The sequence below is a fragment of the Cornus florida genome, unplaced genomic scaffold (genome assembly GCF_030987335.1).
Source record: "Cornus florida cultivar Cherokee Brave unplaced genomic scaffold, ASM3098733v1 CherokeeBrave_3.0.0_Hap2_Chr08, whole genome shotgun sequence".
Taxonomy (NCBI): Eukaryota; Viridiplantae; Streptophyta; class Magnoliopsida; order Cornales; family Cornaceae; genus Cornus; species Cornus florida.
The window spans coordinates 14,180,033-14,199,393 of NW_026775578.1; the positions used below are offsets into that span (position 1 = coordinate 14,180,033).

The 19,361-nt window shown below is 32.6% G+C and overlaps 1 protein-coding gene across 1 annotated transcript; it reads left to right on the forward strand.

Moving 5' to 3' along the window:
* The first annotated feature begins 5,335 nt into the window (after nt 1-5,335).
* Nucleotides 5,336-8,981, forward strand: LOC132269523 (tetraspanin-3-like). The gene is made up of 2 exons (XM_059770755.1): nt 5,336-5,997; nt 8,312-8,981. The coding sequence occupies exons 1-2, from the start codon at nt 5,485-5,487 to the stop codon at nt 8,645-8,647; spliced, it is 849 nt and encodes a 282-aa protein (XP_059626738.1). The 5' UTR covers nt 5,336-5,484; the 3' UTR covers nt 8,648-8,981.
* Nucleotides 8,982-19,361: the final 10,380 nt, after the last annotated feature.

Genomic DNA, 19,361 nt, shown 5'->3' on the forward strand with positions numbered 1-19,361 from the left:
GGTGGTGGTCCTTGTGGAATATGTGTTGCAATTCTAAATGAAAAAAGAAGCGAGAGATTAAGACTTGAGAGTGATGTTTCATAGTCTCTGCAGTCTTGACTCTATGAAGTACTGAGAAAGCATTGGTGGTGGTTGTAGGAATTTGGATTTGAAATTGAGTGGTGTTTTCAAATTTCAAGATATTCTTTCATGATTGTTTCTTATTTTCAGGTAGATCTCTACGAATATAATAAGAGAGTGTTGTATTGAAATAATTAAATAATAATGGGGTTGGTGGGTATTCTCTTCTTCCCAAGCATTAGAATTTCAGTGAAGCATGAGCACCAATTTCGGGATAGATTTTCCTCTCTTGCCAGACCAAATCTAACATAAGATTTAGGCGTGAAACTGTATGGTCAGTAGCTAAGTATGGATAAGTATTTTAATATTTACATAGACAGTAGATATATATATATATATATTATATATATATATATTTTAACAAACCAGTGATTTTTATATTAAAATGAAAAATTTAATCGACCTTATTAGGTGAAACAGAACATGTTAAAATTGTACCGAATACATTATTAATTATTCAATAATGTTATTGATAAATTTATTGAAGAGAGAGAATCATTTATATTCTTTAAATTAATTTATCATTTTGTTGATCCGTCTTATACTTTTAAGTTAGATAAAAATTACTGATAGTTAATTTGGTACACGACTATTTTGAAAGAAATTACTAATGGAACAACTATACTATTCATGGCTTTTTCTACTAATGGAACAACTATACTATTCTATACTATTCATGACTTCTTCTCCATTCAAGCTTATTGCTACAAATGAAATTCTCACCTTATATACAGATATTTCACATAAATATCTTAAATATTTACAAATTCTACAAAAATCACAATCTCTCTAATATTTTAGAATCTCTTTATAATTTCACCATCTGTACACAAATGTAGAAGACTCAAGAAATTTAACTCTACTCATGCCAATTATCATGTAGAGAATCCTCCTCAACGTTTTTGTGACACAATCTTCTTGCAAATATGCAGGCGTGATATCATTCTTCGAAGAAAGAAAAAAATGGATTATTGTATCATCCAACGCAAAAATCAAGTTAGAAATATTAATTAATTGTTAGAAACCTGCAACGAAATTAATTTTGATCTTATTTTTCAATTTGGGTGGTTATGCATATTTATTTATTTTTCTACCTGTAAGTTTTTGCCAAATATTGTTATCTCACATTTTGCCCAAATTAAGTTACTAGTATTTTTAGATTTTCCATAAAGGAAGAAAACACACAAGTGATCCTTTTTGTTATCATCTAAATGAAATCTATTGGATTAGTCATCTTACTAGCTAAGAAAAATTGTTTAAGATAGATGCTGGGAGAGGTTCAAAATCAAAGACTTGAGATCATGTGTTCTTACCGGACAAGAAGTAAAAGATATATAGAATTGTATAATTTCCTATAAAAAGATACTGTATAATCTTGGTTCTTTATCATCGTTCACACAGTTTTTATTTATTATTATTATTTTTAAAGTAAATACTCGCACACCAAACTCACCTCCCATTTGATTTGGTGAGAAATTATTACATGGTTATGATTCATTTGACACTTGGCGATACTTTTGTGAGATCATTTTCTCAATTCGTCTGAATTTAAATTGGTCCATTAAGTGTTAATGGACGAGAACCCTCTCATAATTTATCCTTGATAGAGATGTTATATCACCTGGTTCGGTTTCACAAGAAGTTGTGAACAAGAAACATGAGTACATATATTGACAATTTTAAGGAAAGGTACTGGGTGGGCTAGACTAGGCCTAAATCTATTAGGGTTATTTTTGGGCCAACAGAGGTCAATCTCTACCACAAATGTGTAACATTTCATAATAGTCTAATAGAGCCTATCAAGGCCTGTTTTGTTGTTTCAAGGCCTCTTTTTTTTTTTTTTGTCACACAGTTGGGCTTTATGTATGACCCAACAAACAGAGACCAACTTTTGTTGTATTGGGACAGACCACAAAGAGTTTTTTTCCAAACAGCGACCCAATAAACAAGACCCAAGTTATTATACTGGGCCGAATCACAAATTTTGACTTGACCCAGTGTGATAAACTGGAACCTCCTCGTATAAAGTTTGATTCTGCACTTGAAGTTCTTTGAAGCAAGCAGGTTAAATAAAACAAATAAAAATGAATTAGGAAACCCTACAAGTTTGACTAACTAATCATAAATTCACAGAGTTCAGACTACCAAAAATATAATATAATTTAATTTAACTGAAATTGTGATATTTGATGATGGATGCATAAAGTTTGACAGTTCTCAACAAAACACTACATCAATCCGGTAACATGCTCTTTAACAAATTTTCAGTACAAAGAATCCATCGTGGATCACATCATCACATTTTGTATTAAATGACATATCACAGAAATATATGACAATATATATATATATATATATATATATATAATCACACCAACTAGTCAGTAGTCAAGATGGAGCTCCAATTTTATCAAAAGAAACAAAAATACTCTATAAAATTTAATTGAAACGCAATTAGATTTTTTTTTATATTATTAAACAAAGAAAAAAAAAATATAAGAATTTCATATACAAACAAGTTTCATTATAAAACCCCCTGTTTTTTATTAGATCACAGTACATTTTTAGATTTAATATGTTCTCTCTCCCGATAAAGTAGTTTGCTTGATAAACGTCATATCATTAACCACCGACCACGTATTTTGGGAGTTTTGTCAGCATGCGATGATATGTCAAGCGTGGACCCCATCTTCCATTTCTTCGGACGGTCTGACCCATTTCCCTGCCTGTGATTTGCAGATGGGTGATTTGCTTGATGAACAAATCTTGTAAGTTACGTGCCGACGAAAGAAAGAAAAAAAAAAAAAAATATATCAAACCAACAGTATACACAACAGTCAAAGGTATTTTCGATTGCAAAACGAAAAAAAGAAAAGAAAAAGAACAGTGCAAGGCAAACCACCGTCGACTAACCCGGTCATATTGTAATCATGCTCGCATAAATATCTATTTCCTGATAACGAGATTGAGCACTAGAGACAAATAATAATAGAGTTCACATAAAATATCTATTTTGTCAAATAAACGAGGCTGCACACTCATTGACTAAAAAAATTCAATTGTTCAAGTAATGCAACAAATTTTCATAACAATTAAATTAAATTAAATTTTATTGAGACATTGTAATAAATTTAAAAAAAATAAAAACAAAAAAAAAGTTATAATTGTGATAACAATTTTGTAGCTAACATTGTATAAGTAATGTAATTCATCTTTCTGATTTTTCTTTTCTTTTGACTTCACTTGAAAATCATTTTTCATAGCTTATAATGTCATTAATTTATGCTGTAATAAAAAGTAAACAAGTTCTGCACTTGTCCTAAGAAAAGCTTAAATCCTTTAATTTTTATATGTTTAGTTTGGAGAGAAAACTTATGTCGTCCACTCATTCACATAATTTTATTTTATTATTATTATTTTTTATTGTAGAAATAAGAAAAATAGTCATACGATACTTACAAAAAGCGTCATAAATAGCCATACGAAGACAAATAAATCATGAAGTAATAGAAGAAAAACTGAAGAACAGGTTCCAAATTTACTAAAAAACAGTACAACAGCAGAAACTATCAAGGGAGGAAAGCAGCAACAGGAATAACCTACATGGCATGCCATCGTCAAGACAATTGCTCTAATACATTCACAAAGCGTCGTCCAAGGAAAAAAAACCCCAAACTCCGCACATAATTAAAGTAAGAAATTAAAGACAAAAATGATTATGATGATGATCTGACAAAAATGATTATGATGATGATCTGATTAAAACCCCCCCCCCCCCCCCCCCCCAAAAAAACAAGAAAAAAACAGACGTGTGTGACTTGATCAGAGTCAGTTCATACTACCAGGTAAATTGGTGAACTAAGACACATTACCAACCATATACTTTGCCTCAGACCCTTTGTAAGAAGCTCTAACTACCTTTTTTTTTGTCCTTTCTCTCTTAAGTAATGAGAAACCTACCATATCCAATGAGTACGTTTGTCATATAATATTTCTTGAAATGATTATATATATTTTTATTTTAAAAATTAGTTATCAATAAATTATTAAATTGTGCCAATTCATTTTATATTTTGTAGATTGATTAATTAAATTTAATGTTGAGATTTTTTTATAATATATTAATATATTTTTATAGGATCATTTTTTAAATTTAATTGATTCATCAAATGTCAATAGATAATGGCCATTTAATATTTTCATTACTCTATATCAATGAAATAAAGAGAATTAGTTGAGAGGAATATCATGCATAATTTGCTGTCGCGGTATAACAAATTCGGATGAATATTAATATAAATTGATGGGTATATAAAAATATGTAACGATATTAAACTTTTGAAAAAAAATTACGAATTAATCAGTACGCGATACGACGAACCATGATATCCCGTGATAACATACTCTTAGATAGTATAGACTTTCTCCTAACTAATATTCCGTATAAAATTGTATAAATGCTACCGACCTTTAAGGAGAAGTCAAAAGTGTTTGGAAGGAGGCTTTTCCTCCATCTCTCCCCTCGAAGCATACTCGTTCCTTCCCCTTTTGCCTTTCTTTTCATTCCCTTTTCTCTCAACCCAAACAAACTGCAAGGTTTGAGTTATGAGATCATCAATTGCAACAAACTAATTAAAATGATTGTGATTCACCCAAAAACACGAGTGATTGTAGATCCTATCACTTTGACTTGTCATAAATGAACAAGACAAGAGAGAAATAAATTTCATTTTTAAAAAAAATCAAATCCAGCTCTGACACAGCATCTCACATGATCTTTCCACCTCTTTATTTGGCCAGTACCTTCACTCAAACACAAAGTCACCCAAAAGTCAAGTATATATAAAACAATCCAAAGTCCAAACCAAACCAATTATATAACCATTCTCATTAAGTTAACACATAGTTCGTAGCACTCCCTCTTAAAAATATGAATTTACACACTCAACCACATCGATAACATTCTCACACAAAGCACCACCATACCTTTTAGTAAACCAAATAGCCTTCAAATTCAATTTCACTTGAATTACGTACCTTCCAAGAAAATATATATATATATATTACACACAAAAGGATACTTTAATCTTTTAAAATTAAACTTATCCCTACTTTATGGCGAATATTTCTCTCCCTTTTTTTTTACCGCTCCCAACAACACGTCCCATGAAGGGCCCACCGCATATAATATCAACTATATAAATATCTCTCTATATATTACAGAAGTATATACTTTTGCATCTAGCTAACCTACTGCTAGTAGTGCTTTTAACTGGTAGAGTTGTAAGAAAGAAACCACACACAAACAAGATAAGAGAGAAGTAGAGAGAGAAAAAGTGTTGAGAGAGAGAGAGAGAGAGAGAGATGAGAACCAGCAACCACTTGATCGGCTTACTGAACTTCCTAACGTTCCTGCTGTCGGTTCCCATACTGGGTGGCGGGATATGGCTGAGCAGCAGGGCGGACAATACGGACTGCATGAAGTTCCTCCAGTGGCCGTTGATCGTGATCGGCGTCTCCATCATGGTGGTCTCGCTGGCCGGATTCGCCGGCGCGTGTTACCGCAACACCTTCCTGATGTACCTCTACCTGTGGGCCATGTTCTTCATCATCGCCGCTCTCATCGGCTTCGTGATCTTCGCCTACGCGGTGACGGACAAGGGGTCGGGTCGATCCGTCGACAACCGGGTCTACAAGGATTTCTACCTGCAGGACTACTCGGGTTGGCTGGAGGAGCACGTAGCGAGTAATAGCAACTGGGGCAAGATCAGCTCTTGTATTAGGGACTCCAAGGTGTGTGCGAAAATGGCCAGAGGCTTAAATGGCGTGCCTGAAACTGTTGACATGTTTAACCTCAGAAAGCTCAGCCCTGTTCAGGCAAGTACCCAAACCCCAAAAAATATACGTGTATATATATATATCATATACTATATTTCTTATATATCTCTTCATATTATAGTATTCTTTTAGTGTCACTAATTACGGTTACAAAAAGTGATAATGATTTTTATGTGTATATTATATATACAAGTACGGTGGTAGTATTTGATTAGTGAGAGATTTGGATTAGGCATTTTTAGATCTGTTTTTTAGTGGATGAGCTGCCCACTCTTCATTTGGAGTGGTTGTGGATCAATGATTATGCCTTTTTAAAAAAAAATTAATGATGGGTATAATTGTATTTTCACTTGCGACTAGATGCTACTGTACTCGACTCAGGCAGGCTTGTCTGAATGAAGGTCCAAGACGGTGTCGTTCTAGGACTCTCTTTCTGGTTCGAGTGTAAGAGCATACCATAAAATACATAATCAACTTTTATAAAATACTCCCTTTCAAAAAAAAAAAAAAATGTTTTACAATGGAAGGACTAAATAATTAAAATTAATGCAATGAAAAGTATGTACAAATATATTTATAGGATCACAAAGCCTTTAATATGGATGGTATTAACCTCTCTTCTTTATAAGAAAGATTGAAAGTTTGAGTCGTTAAGAATAATGGTCTTACAGTGTTAGCTTTAGTTTTGGCTACTTTACCTTAGCACATATAGGTCAGGTAATTTTTTTACTTTTATGGTTGAAAAAAAAAAAAAAAAAAAAGAGTCACTTTTATCACCTTACATGTTAACTGTTGGACCAAAATTCCGAGACATATTTGTATGGCCTAACAAATAGACTACGAAATTCAGTTAAATAATCATTTTTTCTAATTATTATATGTAAATAGTACATGGTCCGAAAAGATGTGATTCTTAATTAACACACAAATAAAAATTAAATAAAATTAATAAATTTATTTATGCGTTAATTAGTAATTTATCCTATATAATTGGGCTTTTATGTCATGTATTATTATGGAGAAGCTTTTTGCTTTCGTGGTGATGATACACACAGACCCATCGCCGACATACCCAATTGTCATCCAATAAAGAGAACCGTCTTTTTCATCCCAAAAAAAAAAAAATCAAAAGTATGAGAATAATTTCTGCACCTTTTGGGTTGGCTTTTTTGCGTGATGCAATTGATTTCCTTTATAATAAAATATCCTAGGGTTTAGGTACAACAGAGGATGAGGAGAATTGAAGCTGGCATTTTGCAGCCCCAAGCCTTTCCATTTTCCTATCTGAATTTTCTTTTTTCTCTCTCTTTTTCTTGGCTAACAAACAGGATATTACTCTCTTTATCTGACAACTTACTAGGTACGGTAAGTTTGTTACAACCAACACGTACCAGGCATAAATGAATGATTGCTACCATGATCATTCCCTTTTTATTGCTCTATTGTATTAGTGGTGGTCCTTCCACTAGATGTCGACCAATTGATATGAAATTTGTATCAAATTCTAAATCAACAATTAATATGAACAAATAAAATGGGTTGGTCAAATATTAACCTGCCTTGAACAAAAAATAAAAAAATAAATACCCCCTCCATTTAGTTGTAATTGTCTTTTTTTCTTTTTTTTGAATTGTTTCAAAATATTTATTCACTTATCAGATGTCAATAATATATTTTATATCTTTTCATAAAATATTCTTTAAATTTTAAAAAAATATAAATTTACAAATGTATCTTAGTAATTCTCAAAGGAGATAGTTACATGTCCCGTTAAAAAGTTCACTTCTCATAAGTCACCTCATAAATCACGTCTAATATGCAAAAAGAGAGAGAATATATATATATATATATATGTATATATATATATTGATCTATTTGACCAAGTCGATCTTGTCATTATTTGAGCATTGCGTGTGCTTCCATTTTAAGCAAGGTATTTTTCTTTTTAGTTTCTTTACCATGAAATAAGCTATGAGTTTGACCTTATAAACTTTAATTATCAAAACAATATTATGATAACAAAATACTTAAAATGAATGCAATTTAAAGTTTTTAATTTTATATCTTACAATTTAAGTCTAGATCCTATAATCATTTAATAAAAAAATGGGTAAATTAGAGATACTATATGATAAAAATCAGAACTTTATTTCTTTTAAAACTTCTATAGCTGAGATTTAACCAATCAAAGAGTGCTGAATAAATTACTAATATTTTGAAATCAAAAGATCAATAATGATGATTTATTTTTATTTTTATTTATTTATTTATTTTGTATAATATTGCTTGAAACATGACAAAATAGAAGCAATTTTGTTTTAACAAAGCATTTAATTTAGTTGTGTTTGTACAGTCTGGTTGTTGCAAGCCCCCCACAGACTGTGGCTATACTTACGTGAATGAGACCTTTTGGACCGGAGTGATCGGGTCCAACCCTGACTGTACTAAGTGGAGCAATGACCAAGCGCAGCTCTGCTACTCCTGTGACTCTTGCAAAGCCGGCGTGTTGGCGACTCTGAAGAAGAGTTGGAGGAAGGTCTCTGTCATCAACATTGTTGTGTTGATCATCCTCGTTATCGCTTATGTGGTGGCCATTGCAGCATTTAGGAACAATCGTAAGATGGACAACGATGAACCCTATGGTGAAACCAGAATGGAGAAGGCACAGCCTAGTCGGATACATTTCTAGCCAAGATTTTCTCCGAGTTCGGTAGAATTTTAAGCCCTAGGATTGTGAAGAATGTGATTTCTTGTTTTGTATTAAGGGGTCTGTGTGTTTTAGATGGGAAGAACTGTGTTTTGTATGTTTAATTTTGAAGGGAAGTTGGCTGTATGTATGTGTTGACGGTGGTAGTAAGCAGTATTTTCATTTTCTGAATCTTCAACTCAAAAAAGTTACAAGTTGTGTAATATATAAGCAATACTTGGAAAATTCAATTGTTTGGATGAACGACAATAATGTTATGTCTGCAAGTATCGAATTCATGCTATGGATTTGAGATTATAAATTTGAGATTGGAATACTCAAGGCGTCGATTTGGTGCTGACTTACTTAAAAACTACAGTATAATTTATACTAATTTCTCCTAGTGTTCGCCCCAACTATGATAAATCTTTTGTGTTTTTGGTTTATGTTTTATTATTATTTGTTTTTGAAATTATGTGCTTGGAGAAACCAATTGAATGATCAATGACTGTTAAAATCACAATATTTTCAGAAAAGTGTTTAGAATTGCATTTTGGAAACGTATATAATTTGATCAGATTAATGATTGGCTCTGTGTTCATAAACTGTACATCGTATTTTTTTTTGTTGTAGTTTACAATTGTGTTTGAAAGAAATCATACCATACATGAAGTTAGAAAAGTGCATTTCAGACAATCCACCATGAACATGTTCCCTTAAACACCTTGGTTAATTTGATCAACAACTCAAAACTCTCAATTATAATTTACAAACTTTAGCTATGCAGCAAATTTGATTTTCTCTAGATCCCGTAATGGCACTCACCGGTATATTAAATCTTATAAATTAAATTAAATTAAACAGTGCAACAAGACAAAATTGAAAGGGGAAAATTTAGGATTTGATTGAATAAAGAGAATTAAAAAGGAAATTGAAGAAGAAGAGGAGGAGTAAGAATGAAAGAAATAAATAAAAGAAACTGCAGTGAAGTGAGTTGAAGCGCACAACTTTTTTGACCAATCAGGTGGTGTTATTTTTCAACAATTGAACATATATTTTACAAATCCGGCAAAAAGGTTTACTGGGAAGTTGGTTTTTTTTAAAAAGATTTACTTGGGAACTTTTTTTTGACTATTCCCCACCGCCACCGCCACCGCCACCGCCACCGCCACCGCCGTCATTATTCATCACTACTACCACCGCTTTTTACCACCACTATAATCGCCTTTCCTACCACTAAACTAAAACCACCACCATTTCCATTGCCTTGTACCACCGCCACCTCCACTACCTTCCATCACCACTACAGTCACCTCCATTGGCTTCCACCACCGCCACCTATACCACTATCTCCTTTCACCACATACTATCACCGCCTTCCACCAACACCACCGCTGCCTTCCACCACCACAACTGCCTTCTAACTGTTGGGATTTATATGCCCTGGTATAGCAAATTCCTGTTTGGATTAAAGTGATATATGTTCTGACGTTTCTGAAATATTTATGTTTTATACAATTAGTGAATTCAATGTATTATATTTCGATTCATTATAGAATTGATAGTGTCCATTTGATTACAAGAGATATTTATATATATGTATGTGATGGCAATCAATGCATGATATATAAATAGTAATCATAAATGGTTCATAGTCGGTAATTATGGATGGACTCATAATTAATTAAGATTTGAACTGGATCTGCATTAGGTTGAGATATATTGCGAGAGCCGTCGTATGCAATTGCTCCCTATCACCGTCATAGCATTTGACTCTTAAGCATGAGAAAATTATAGACTCTTTTATTAATTAATAAATACTTTGATTTGTTCGGCGGATACTTCGGGATCCTTAGACCGACACTTTGGGTAGTTATGTAATTAATAGTTAGAGGGTTATATTTTCGATATTTGCATCATTGCTACTTGTATTTATTTTGTATTGATTATGGTTTATCACAAAGTAAATTCGAAGGCCTTCGTATGTTTTTAGACAAAATGATTTATTATATATTTATTTATTTAAATTATTATTTTTGTCAAACAAATATTTTATTGTGATCGAGTCAGAAATAATCAAAGGTACCAAAATAAATATGTTAATTAAGTAGTCGGATTGATGGCTTTATTTATCCGATAACTAATTATGCATAGAGGGGTCAAAGTGTAATATTGACTTAAATGTTATTTATTATTTAATTGGAGTTCAATTAATTTCTTTTAGTGGAGTAGAAATTAATTTATGAATTAATTGAATTGGGTCCATGGACCGGGCCAATTATTAATTCATTGTAGCCAATAAAATAATAGGCCCAATGGATTCTCACTCATAGCCCAACTTGATATTGGAATCATATTAGATTTGAGACATGTGAATTAGAGATTGAGAAGGATTAGTTGTTTCCTTTTCTTTACCTTTATGTTGCCTATAAATATACATGGTCTATGTATATTTTAGGGGTGATTTTTAGTAGAAGGAAAAAGGAATATATTTTCTCTCTCTAGAAAATTAGGGTTTATGTTCTCATCTAATGGAGGCTCCCACAAGCTTAGTTTTCCAAGGTCACTCATGGAGGCATATGAGTGATTCCTAAAGGCAGAACAATTACCAAGAAGATGGAGATCCAAGGAAAATGCATCTTGTTAAGGGATCTACAATAAGTGAGAACATTCATTTTAGAGGAGAGATCTAAGGTTTACTTAAACCTTGATATAAGTATTCAATCTTTTAATTGAATGATACATCATGTTTTATTTTTGCATAAAACTTGTCTCTATGTAATGAATCAAGATCTATGAATTTAAATCCCTCGAAAAGTTTTTAAAACTAACACGTTTCCAACAGTGGTATCAGAGTATGGTTTGATTCATTACTAGAGATCATGATTTTATGAAAATCATCATTCATGGATCCAAAATTATATTCATATATATTTTTATTGATGTATGTTGATGTATGATTTAATATGTTGATATATATTGATACATGATGATGTATGAATAATTGTGAATGAATGATGATGTATGGTTGGGCCATGGATGAAGCTTATAGGTTAAATTAATATAATTTTATCTTTGGATGAATGTAATTAAGGCTTTGATTTAACCGTTTGAAAGTTCAATGATGTAATTTATTTTTCCCATTGTATTTCAAGTTGTAAATATATTTTTTAAAGCCATGTAATATTCATCGAAGGATGCTATGAAGCTTCAAGAAGGTCCAAAAGGGTTAAATTATGCTTCAGTAATTTTCTGGAATTTTTCCGAATTTTTCTGGAATTTTTTGAGGCTTAATTTAATTTTCTGGGAATTTTTCTGATTTTTCTGGAATTTTTCGGCGATTTTTCGGCGACCGGAGCAATGCCGGCGGCGAGGGACAGCGCCGGAAGATGGACGTATAATCCAGTGTAGCAGCACCCATGGTGCACTGAAGAGGACAGCCAATGGAAAAGCGCGTGAAGTACACGCGCTGACAAGGTCAGCATTCTGGCGCGTGAGGTACACGCGCCAGACAAAGTCAACCATTCGGCGCGTGAGGAACACGCGCCGGACAAAGGAACCTTCCCCACGCGCGTGGCAGCGCGTGGCAGCGCGTGGCATGCACTGAATCATCTTTCCAGCGCGTGTAAGCGCGTGGGAGCGCGTGGCACGCACTGGGACTCTCCAGAGGCGCGTGGGAGCGCGTGAATGACCTTCCAGGTGCGTTTCAAGCCTCGTTTTGCTTCTCCTAGCGCGTATCAACCTCCTGCGGGTGTTTTCATGCTGATGGAAGACCATCATGCAGTTATTAGAGCAATTAAATGTTAAAAGCTGAATCCATTGACCATTTAAATTGCTTCTGTCTGTTATTTATTTATTTAACTGATGCATGGAATAATTAATTGTTTATTATTATTATTCATGCATTGGATTCATGATATTTAATTAAATGACTTGATTTATATTAATTAAACTATGAAAATTAATTGGATTTGATTACTAATTAATTTGAGAGCACTTATTGGGAAACGAAAAATTATTTTTGTAAATTATTTTTAAAGTGTGCTTCAAATTAAATATTAGTGAATCGTTTAAAGTCTAAATATTTTCTAAATTTAATTGGATTAAAATAAAGACGTTTTGCATGCATTATATCATGTAAATAAATAAATTCAAAACCCTAATTATGAATGATTAAAAATTGAGTGGGAGCGGGGATTTTTATACATTACCCCATGGCCTTCGTTATTAAAACCATTGTAATTAGATCTTCAAAATTAAGGCCCCACGCATGATTTGAAGAGTCTTAATATTACAAGAATGGTTATCTCATGAAAATAATAATATTAAATTTTCATTGTAATTAGATCTTTAAAAATAAGGCCCTACGCATGATTTAAAGAGTCTAGATTATAATGACAAGATCTTTAATGTTTTATTTTTCATAAGAGCATTAATAATGTTATACACTCAATCTAAAATCAATAGTGTTAGCTCCCCAACGGAGTGGTCTACACTAGGTGATTTTAGAAAGGTTAAACATAATCGGGAATCATTTCATATAGATAGACAAGGCATTGTCTTAAGAGATATGGAGATGATGGGATTTGTCCGCCAATAGCAATAATGAATTTCGCCAACCGAATAAGTTATTGGTGTATTGGTTATCCGATTTTTCATGCAGTGGTTAAGGGACCCACATACTATTTTAATGGAAGTGCTCACCTAATAGTAGATGAATCTCAACAATAGTAATAATGAACTCCTCCAACAGGATAAGTTATTGACATATTGATTGGTTGATTTATTTTGCTACAGAGTTGAGGGACCCGCATTAATTAAAAGGGATTGTTCACCAATAATGATAATGATTTCTTGTTCGATTAAGATTTATTATATTATGTGGTTAATAATTCACCTTGCATATTGTATGAATGCATTTATATTCAAACTAATTATGTCTAATCCATTTTATCTGCGTGCTTACATATTCAATGTAACTGGACCTCATTAATATTGACTGGGAAAGGAACTTAGATATTTTATTCACAACGTGGTGGTACAAATGTATTTACTACTCCTAAAATCTAATTCTTTTTACTTTAAGATATCCAAGAGAACATTAATGCTTTGAATAAGTGAAATAAGGCAAATGAGATGACTTGGTGCAATATTCTAGAGATTACCTCGAATACGCTCCAAAACTAACATTTACATTATTTTATTTTCTTTAAGCATCATGTTAAATGTCAATAAGATGTTTTGGTGAGATTAGATAGAGAGTATGCTAAAGTACTATATCAGACTTGAATAGCATCAAGATAGCCTAAGGAACTCCAGTATGAAATCGAATTTTGAAAAATGATTGTTTATTATTTAAAATTAGCTGGAGATCAATAGGGCTGACTTGGGTGGTAAATTTCAAGTTGACATGATTATTACCTTGTTACCAAACTCGTTTGACTCTATTAGAGTGAACTAAATAAGGAATCAGTTTGAGTTCACACTCGCTAATATTCTTATAGAATTGGTAACAGATGAAGGGATAATCAAAAGTTTGGGCGTTCCTATCAATCTAACTTAGTCTATACCATCTTCTTCTAGGCCCAAGTGGACGGGCAAAGGAAAGAAGAAGGATGACAATAGGACTAGGCTAGCACAAAACATGGGTATTCAAAAAGGTTAAAGGGAATAAGGCAGTGTATGTTGAGGGCGAAGAAAACTGTTTCTTTTGTCGCTAACTAAAACACTAAAGGACGAACTGTTTAAGCAATGACGTGGCATAGGAAAATATATATTTAATCATTGAGCCATGTTATGTGGTTGCGTCTATTAATTCCTGATGGATAGATTCTGGAGCCACTAAACATGTTTGCAATTTATTGTAAGGATTTCAGGAATCCAGAAGCCTTGATAATATGGATATATATTTATCTTTTGACCTGATGCCAAGGTTGTAGTTAAGTCAGTGGGAGTATTACAACTGAAATTAGAGAGTATGAGGATATTAGTATTAGAGAACTATCTTTATGCACAGAAGTGAAACGCAATCTCATTCTTATTTCACTTTTGGTTTATAAAAACTGTGTTGTTATTTTGTAAAACTGGTTTTATAAAATTGAATAGATATGCGATTACTTTTGGTGCATTGAAAGATGGTTAATATACTATAATCACAAACTCTTAAGATTTGCAAGATGTAAAAACTAATGTTGCATATTCTAGATTGAATGTTAAGAGAAAAATTGTTATTCCTGACTCATTGTATTTTTAGTGTTTATTTTTGGGTTATAATCAGTCAAAATGAGATTCAAAAATTGGTCAAAGAAGGTTAATTACCTGGTGAGGCAGAGGAGCCTAATCCAAACTTGTGAACCCTGTTTTGAAGGATAGATAACTCTTAGGGCTTAATCAGCCAGATGAAATAGACATAAAGGACAATTGGAGTCGGTACATACTGACACGTGTGGTCTAATGAACATCCAAGCAAGATTACTCACGTTTTGGATAAATTTACCTGTTGCGACAAAAGTCTTATACTTTTGGTATATTCCGAGAGGGTCAAGACTGATGTGGAGCACAGATTAGGTAAACTTATCAAGACACTTCGATCTGATCAAGGATATGAGTATTTCTTTGGATAGTGCAAAGACTAGATGGTCAATGAGGGTGTTGTGTACCAGTTTTCCGCAATTGACGCTAAATGCATTTAGGTGTCAAATAGGAATAACAGAATTCCACTTAACATGGTTAGATCTATGATCAGTTATGCCATATTATCTCTTTCATTTAAGAGTTTAGCATTAATGATATCGATGCGTATTATGAACTGCATTCCATCTTAGTCTGTCTCAAGAATACCGTTGAGCTGTGTTTTTGACTAAATCTTAGTTTGAATCACATGCACATATGGGGTAGTCTTGCACATGTGCGCTTGATATGGACAAGTAAGTTGGAAACAGATCATACGCATGATAGATTTGATAGCTACTCTAAAATGTCACTAGGACGGATTATTTTATGATCTCAATGATAAAAGTGGATTGTTTACACTCAATTTTTATCTATAGGAGAATCATATTATGAATCACATACCTAGTAGCATAGTGTTAGAGAATATGGTAAGAGTACCAGATGTACCACAAATGAACACACTTAGTATAGAGATTTAGAATTATAGATGAATTCCCTATTGATGCGTTAGCATCATCTAGTACACAGATTCCTGCATCGGTACATTGATGTAGTAGGAGGATTATCATCCAATCCGACAGAATCATGTTTTTAGGTGAGACCGTTATGGACATCCCTGTTAAACATGAGTTGGACCCAGTAAGCTACACGGAAGCGTGAACCGATATGGATACAGATCGTTTTGGCGAGTTACTATGAAATCAGAGTTGGAATCTATGTATTCTAATAAATTCTGGGATCTTGTAAAACTTTCTAGTAGGGTGATTCCTATGGAAGGCAAGTTAATCTACAAAAAGATACCAGAAGATTTCTTAGTGAATAAATTATGAGTGTACAAGGGAATGCCATTATTTTTCTGATTCTATATATATTGATGACATCCTACTCATATAGAATGATGTGGAAGGTTTGTCATCAATAAAGAGGTAGTTGTTCAATTACTTTTAAATGAAGGATTTTTCAAGATGTAAGCTATATTCCTAGGATCAAGCTTTTGCAAGATCGGGATAGAAGGAAAATAGGCTTATCTTAATAATCCTACATTGATAAAGTTTTGACTAGGTTTGGTATGCATAACTCAAAGAATGAGTTCTTGCTTTATTGATATGGATTGCTCTCTCTAGTAAGTAGTTTTTCAAGACTAACAGAGGAGATTGAGCAAATGAGACTGGAACTATATGCTTTGGCATATGGGAGTTTCATATATGCCATGGTCTATACCAAACAGGACATCCGCTACATAGTAGGGATAATCAGTAGAGATTAGTCTAATCGTGGACTTGATAACTGGTCTGTTGTGAAAAATATCATTAAGTACCAAGGAGAACCAATGATATCATACTCATTAATGGATGTGATGATATGGTCCTAGTCAGGTATGCTAATTCTGATTTTAAATCAGAAGTAGATATTATGAGATTCATGACTTAGTGTATGTTCACTTAATGAAAGGGAAATCAGTTGGTAGATTGTTAAGCAGATTTCAACTGCTGACTCAAACCTGCAGGTGGAATATATTGCAGCCTTAAAGGCGGCAAAGGAAGCCTATTGGTTTGATCTCACTGATTTAGAGGTTGTGGAGCATGCTAGCTTACCTATCAAGCTATATTGCGACAATAGTGTAGAAGTAGTCCAAACCAATGACCCAAGGTTCTATAGAGGAACAAGATACACTAAGAGGAAGTATCATGTTCAACATGATATTGTCCGGCAAGAAAATGTACTTGTAGCTAGAACATTGCATTGGAACACAACTTTGTTGATCCATTATCAAAGGTGTCATTGATCAATAATTTTGATCATCATCTGGATAACATTGGAGTTAGGTGCAATTTGAATTGGCTATGAGGGCAAGTGGGAGCTATTGAGATTTATATGCCCTGGCATAGCAAATTCCTGTTTGGATTAAAGTGACATATGTTCTGACGTTTCTGAAATATTTATGTTTTATACAATTGGTGAATTCAATGTATTATATTTCGATTCATTATAGAATTGATAGTGTCCATTTGATTACAAGAGATATTTATATATATATATGTGATGGCAATCAATGCATGATATATAAATAGTAATCATAAATGGTTCATAGTCAGTAATTATGGATGGACTCATAATTAATTAAGATTTGAACTGGATCCGCATTAGGTTGAGATATATTGCGAGAGCCGTCGTATGCAATTGCTCCCTATCACCGTCATAGCATTTGACTCTTAAGCATGAGAAAATTATAGACTCTTTTATTAATTAATAAATACTTTGATTTGTTCGGCGGATACTTCGGGATCCTTAGACCGACACTTTGGGTAGTTATGTAATTAATAGTTAGAGGGTTATATTTTCGATATTTACATCATTACTACTTGTATTTATTTTGTATTGATTATGGTTGATCACAAAGTAAATTCGAAGGCCTTCGTATGTTTTTAGACAAAATGATTTATTATATATTTATTTATTTAAATTATTATTTTTGTCAAACAAATGTTTTATTGTGATCGAGTCAGAAATAATCAAAGGTACCAAAATAAATATGTTAATTAAGTAGTCGGATTGATGGCTTTATTTATCCGATAACTAATTATGCATAGAGGGGTCAAAGTGCAATATTGACTTAAAGGTTATTTATTATTTAATTGGAGTTCAATTAATTTCTTTTAGTGGAGTAGAAATTAATTTATGAATTAATTGAATTGGGTCCATGGACCGGGCCAATTATTAATTCATTGTAGCCAATAAAATAATAGGCCCAATGGATTCTCACTCATAGCCCAACTTGATATTGGAATCATATTAGATTTGAGACATGTGAATTAGAGATTGAGAAGGATTAGTTGTTTCATTTTCTTTACCTTTATGTTGCCTATAAATATACATGGTCTATGTATATTTTAGGGGTGATTTTTAGTAGAAGGAAAAAGGAATATATTTTCTCTCTCTAGAAAATTAGGGTTTATGTTCTCATCTAATGGAGGCTCCCACAAGCCTAGTTTTCCAATGTCATTCATGGAGGCATATGAGTGATTCCTAAAGGCAGAACAATTACCAAGAAGATGGAGATCCAAGGAGAATGCATCTTGTTAAGGGATCTACAATAAGCGAGAACATTCACTTTAGATGAGAGATCTAAGGTTTACTCAAACCTTGATGTAAGTATTCAATCTTTTAATTGAATGATACATCATGTTTTATTTTTGCATAAAACTTGTCTCTATGTAATGAATCAAGAACTATGAATTTAAATCCCTCGAAAAGTTTTTAAAACTAACACGTTTCCAACACTAACATCACCACCTACACAACTATCAGTTTCCACCTCGACTACCATTTAGTACCACCATTTATTTTTTTAAAAAAATACAAAAATGTCATTTTGTTAATTTAATTTATTTGTTACTGAGAGGGATATTTCGGAGAATTCAATTTGAAATTTATTTCATTCTAAATTATAAATTGGTCCAACCAAATAATATATTGATTATTATCATTCCATTCCTACACATTTCATATTTATAACAGAACAATATAATAAGAATGGTTATTTCATTCCCACTTGCATTCCATTCTATCCTATTCCTGTGCACAAAAAACAATCCAACCAAATAATAGGGGTAACCTTTGGTTAGTTTGGGTTAATTTATCCATATGCTTAAAAAATCTACCAATTGAACTTAACCCTTTTTTTTAAAAATTTTATTTAAAGATTTAATTCTTCAATTAATTAGTTTACAGGATATTAGGCATTAAAAAGAGATCCCAAAAATGTTTCATCATAATTATAGAATATAAACTTGTAACAAAATTTCTTAACCAAAGTTGGAGTTTAGGTTAAATTCTTACTCGTTCATGATTTTTTTTTTCTTTCTTTTTCAAGGTTAGAATGTTAATGATTAGTGGTTAGTTGTTAGAAGAGTGGAAGGCGAAGGGTGCAAAATTCGAACACAAGCTCCTAAACATGACGAACAATCCAACAACTCGGACAACATAGTACTTACCTTATTCGTTCACAATAACATAGCCATGTGATTTTTTTAAATTTTCTTTT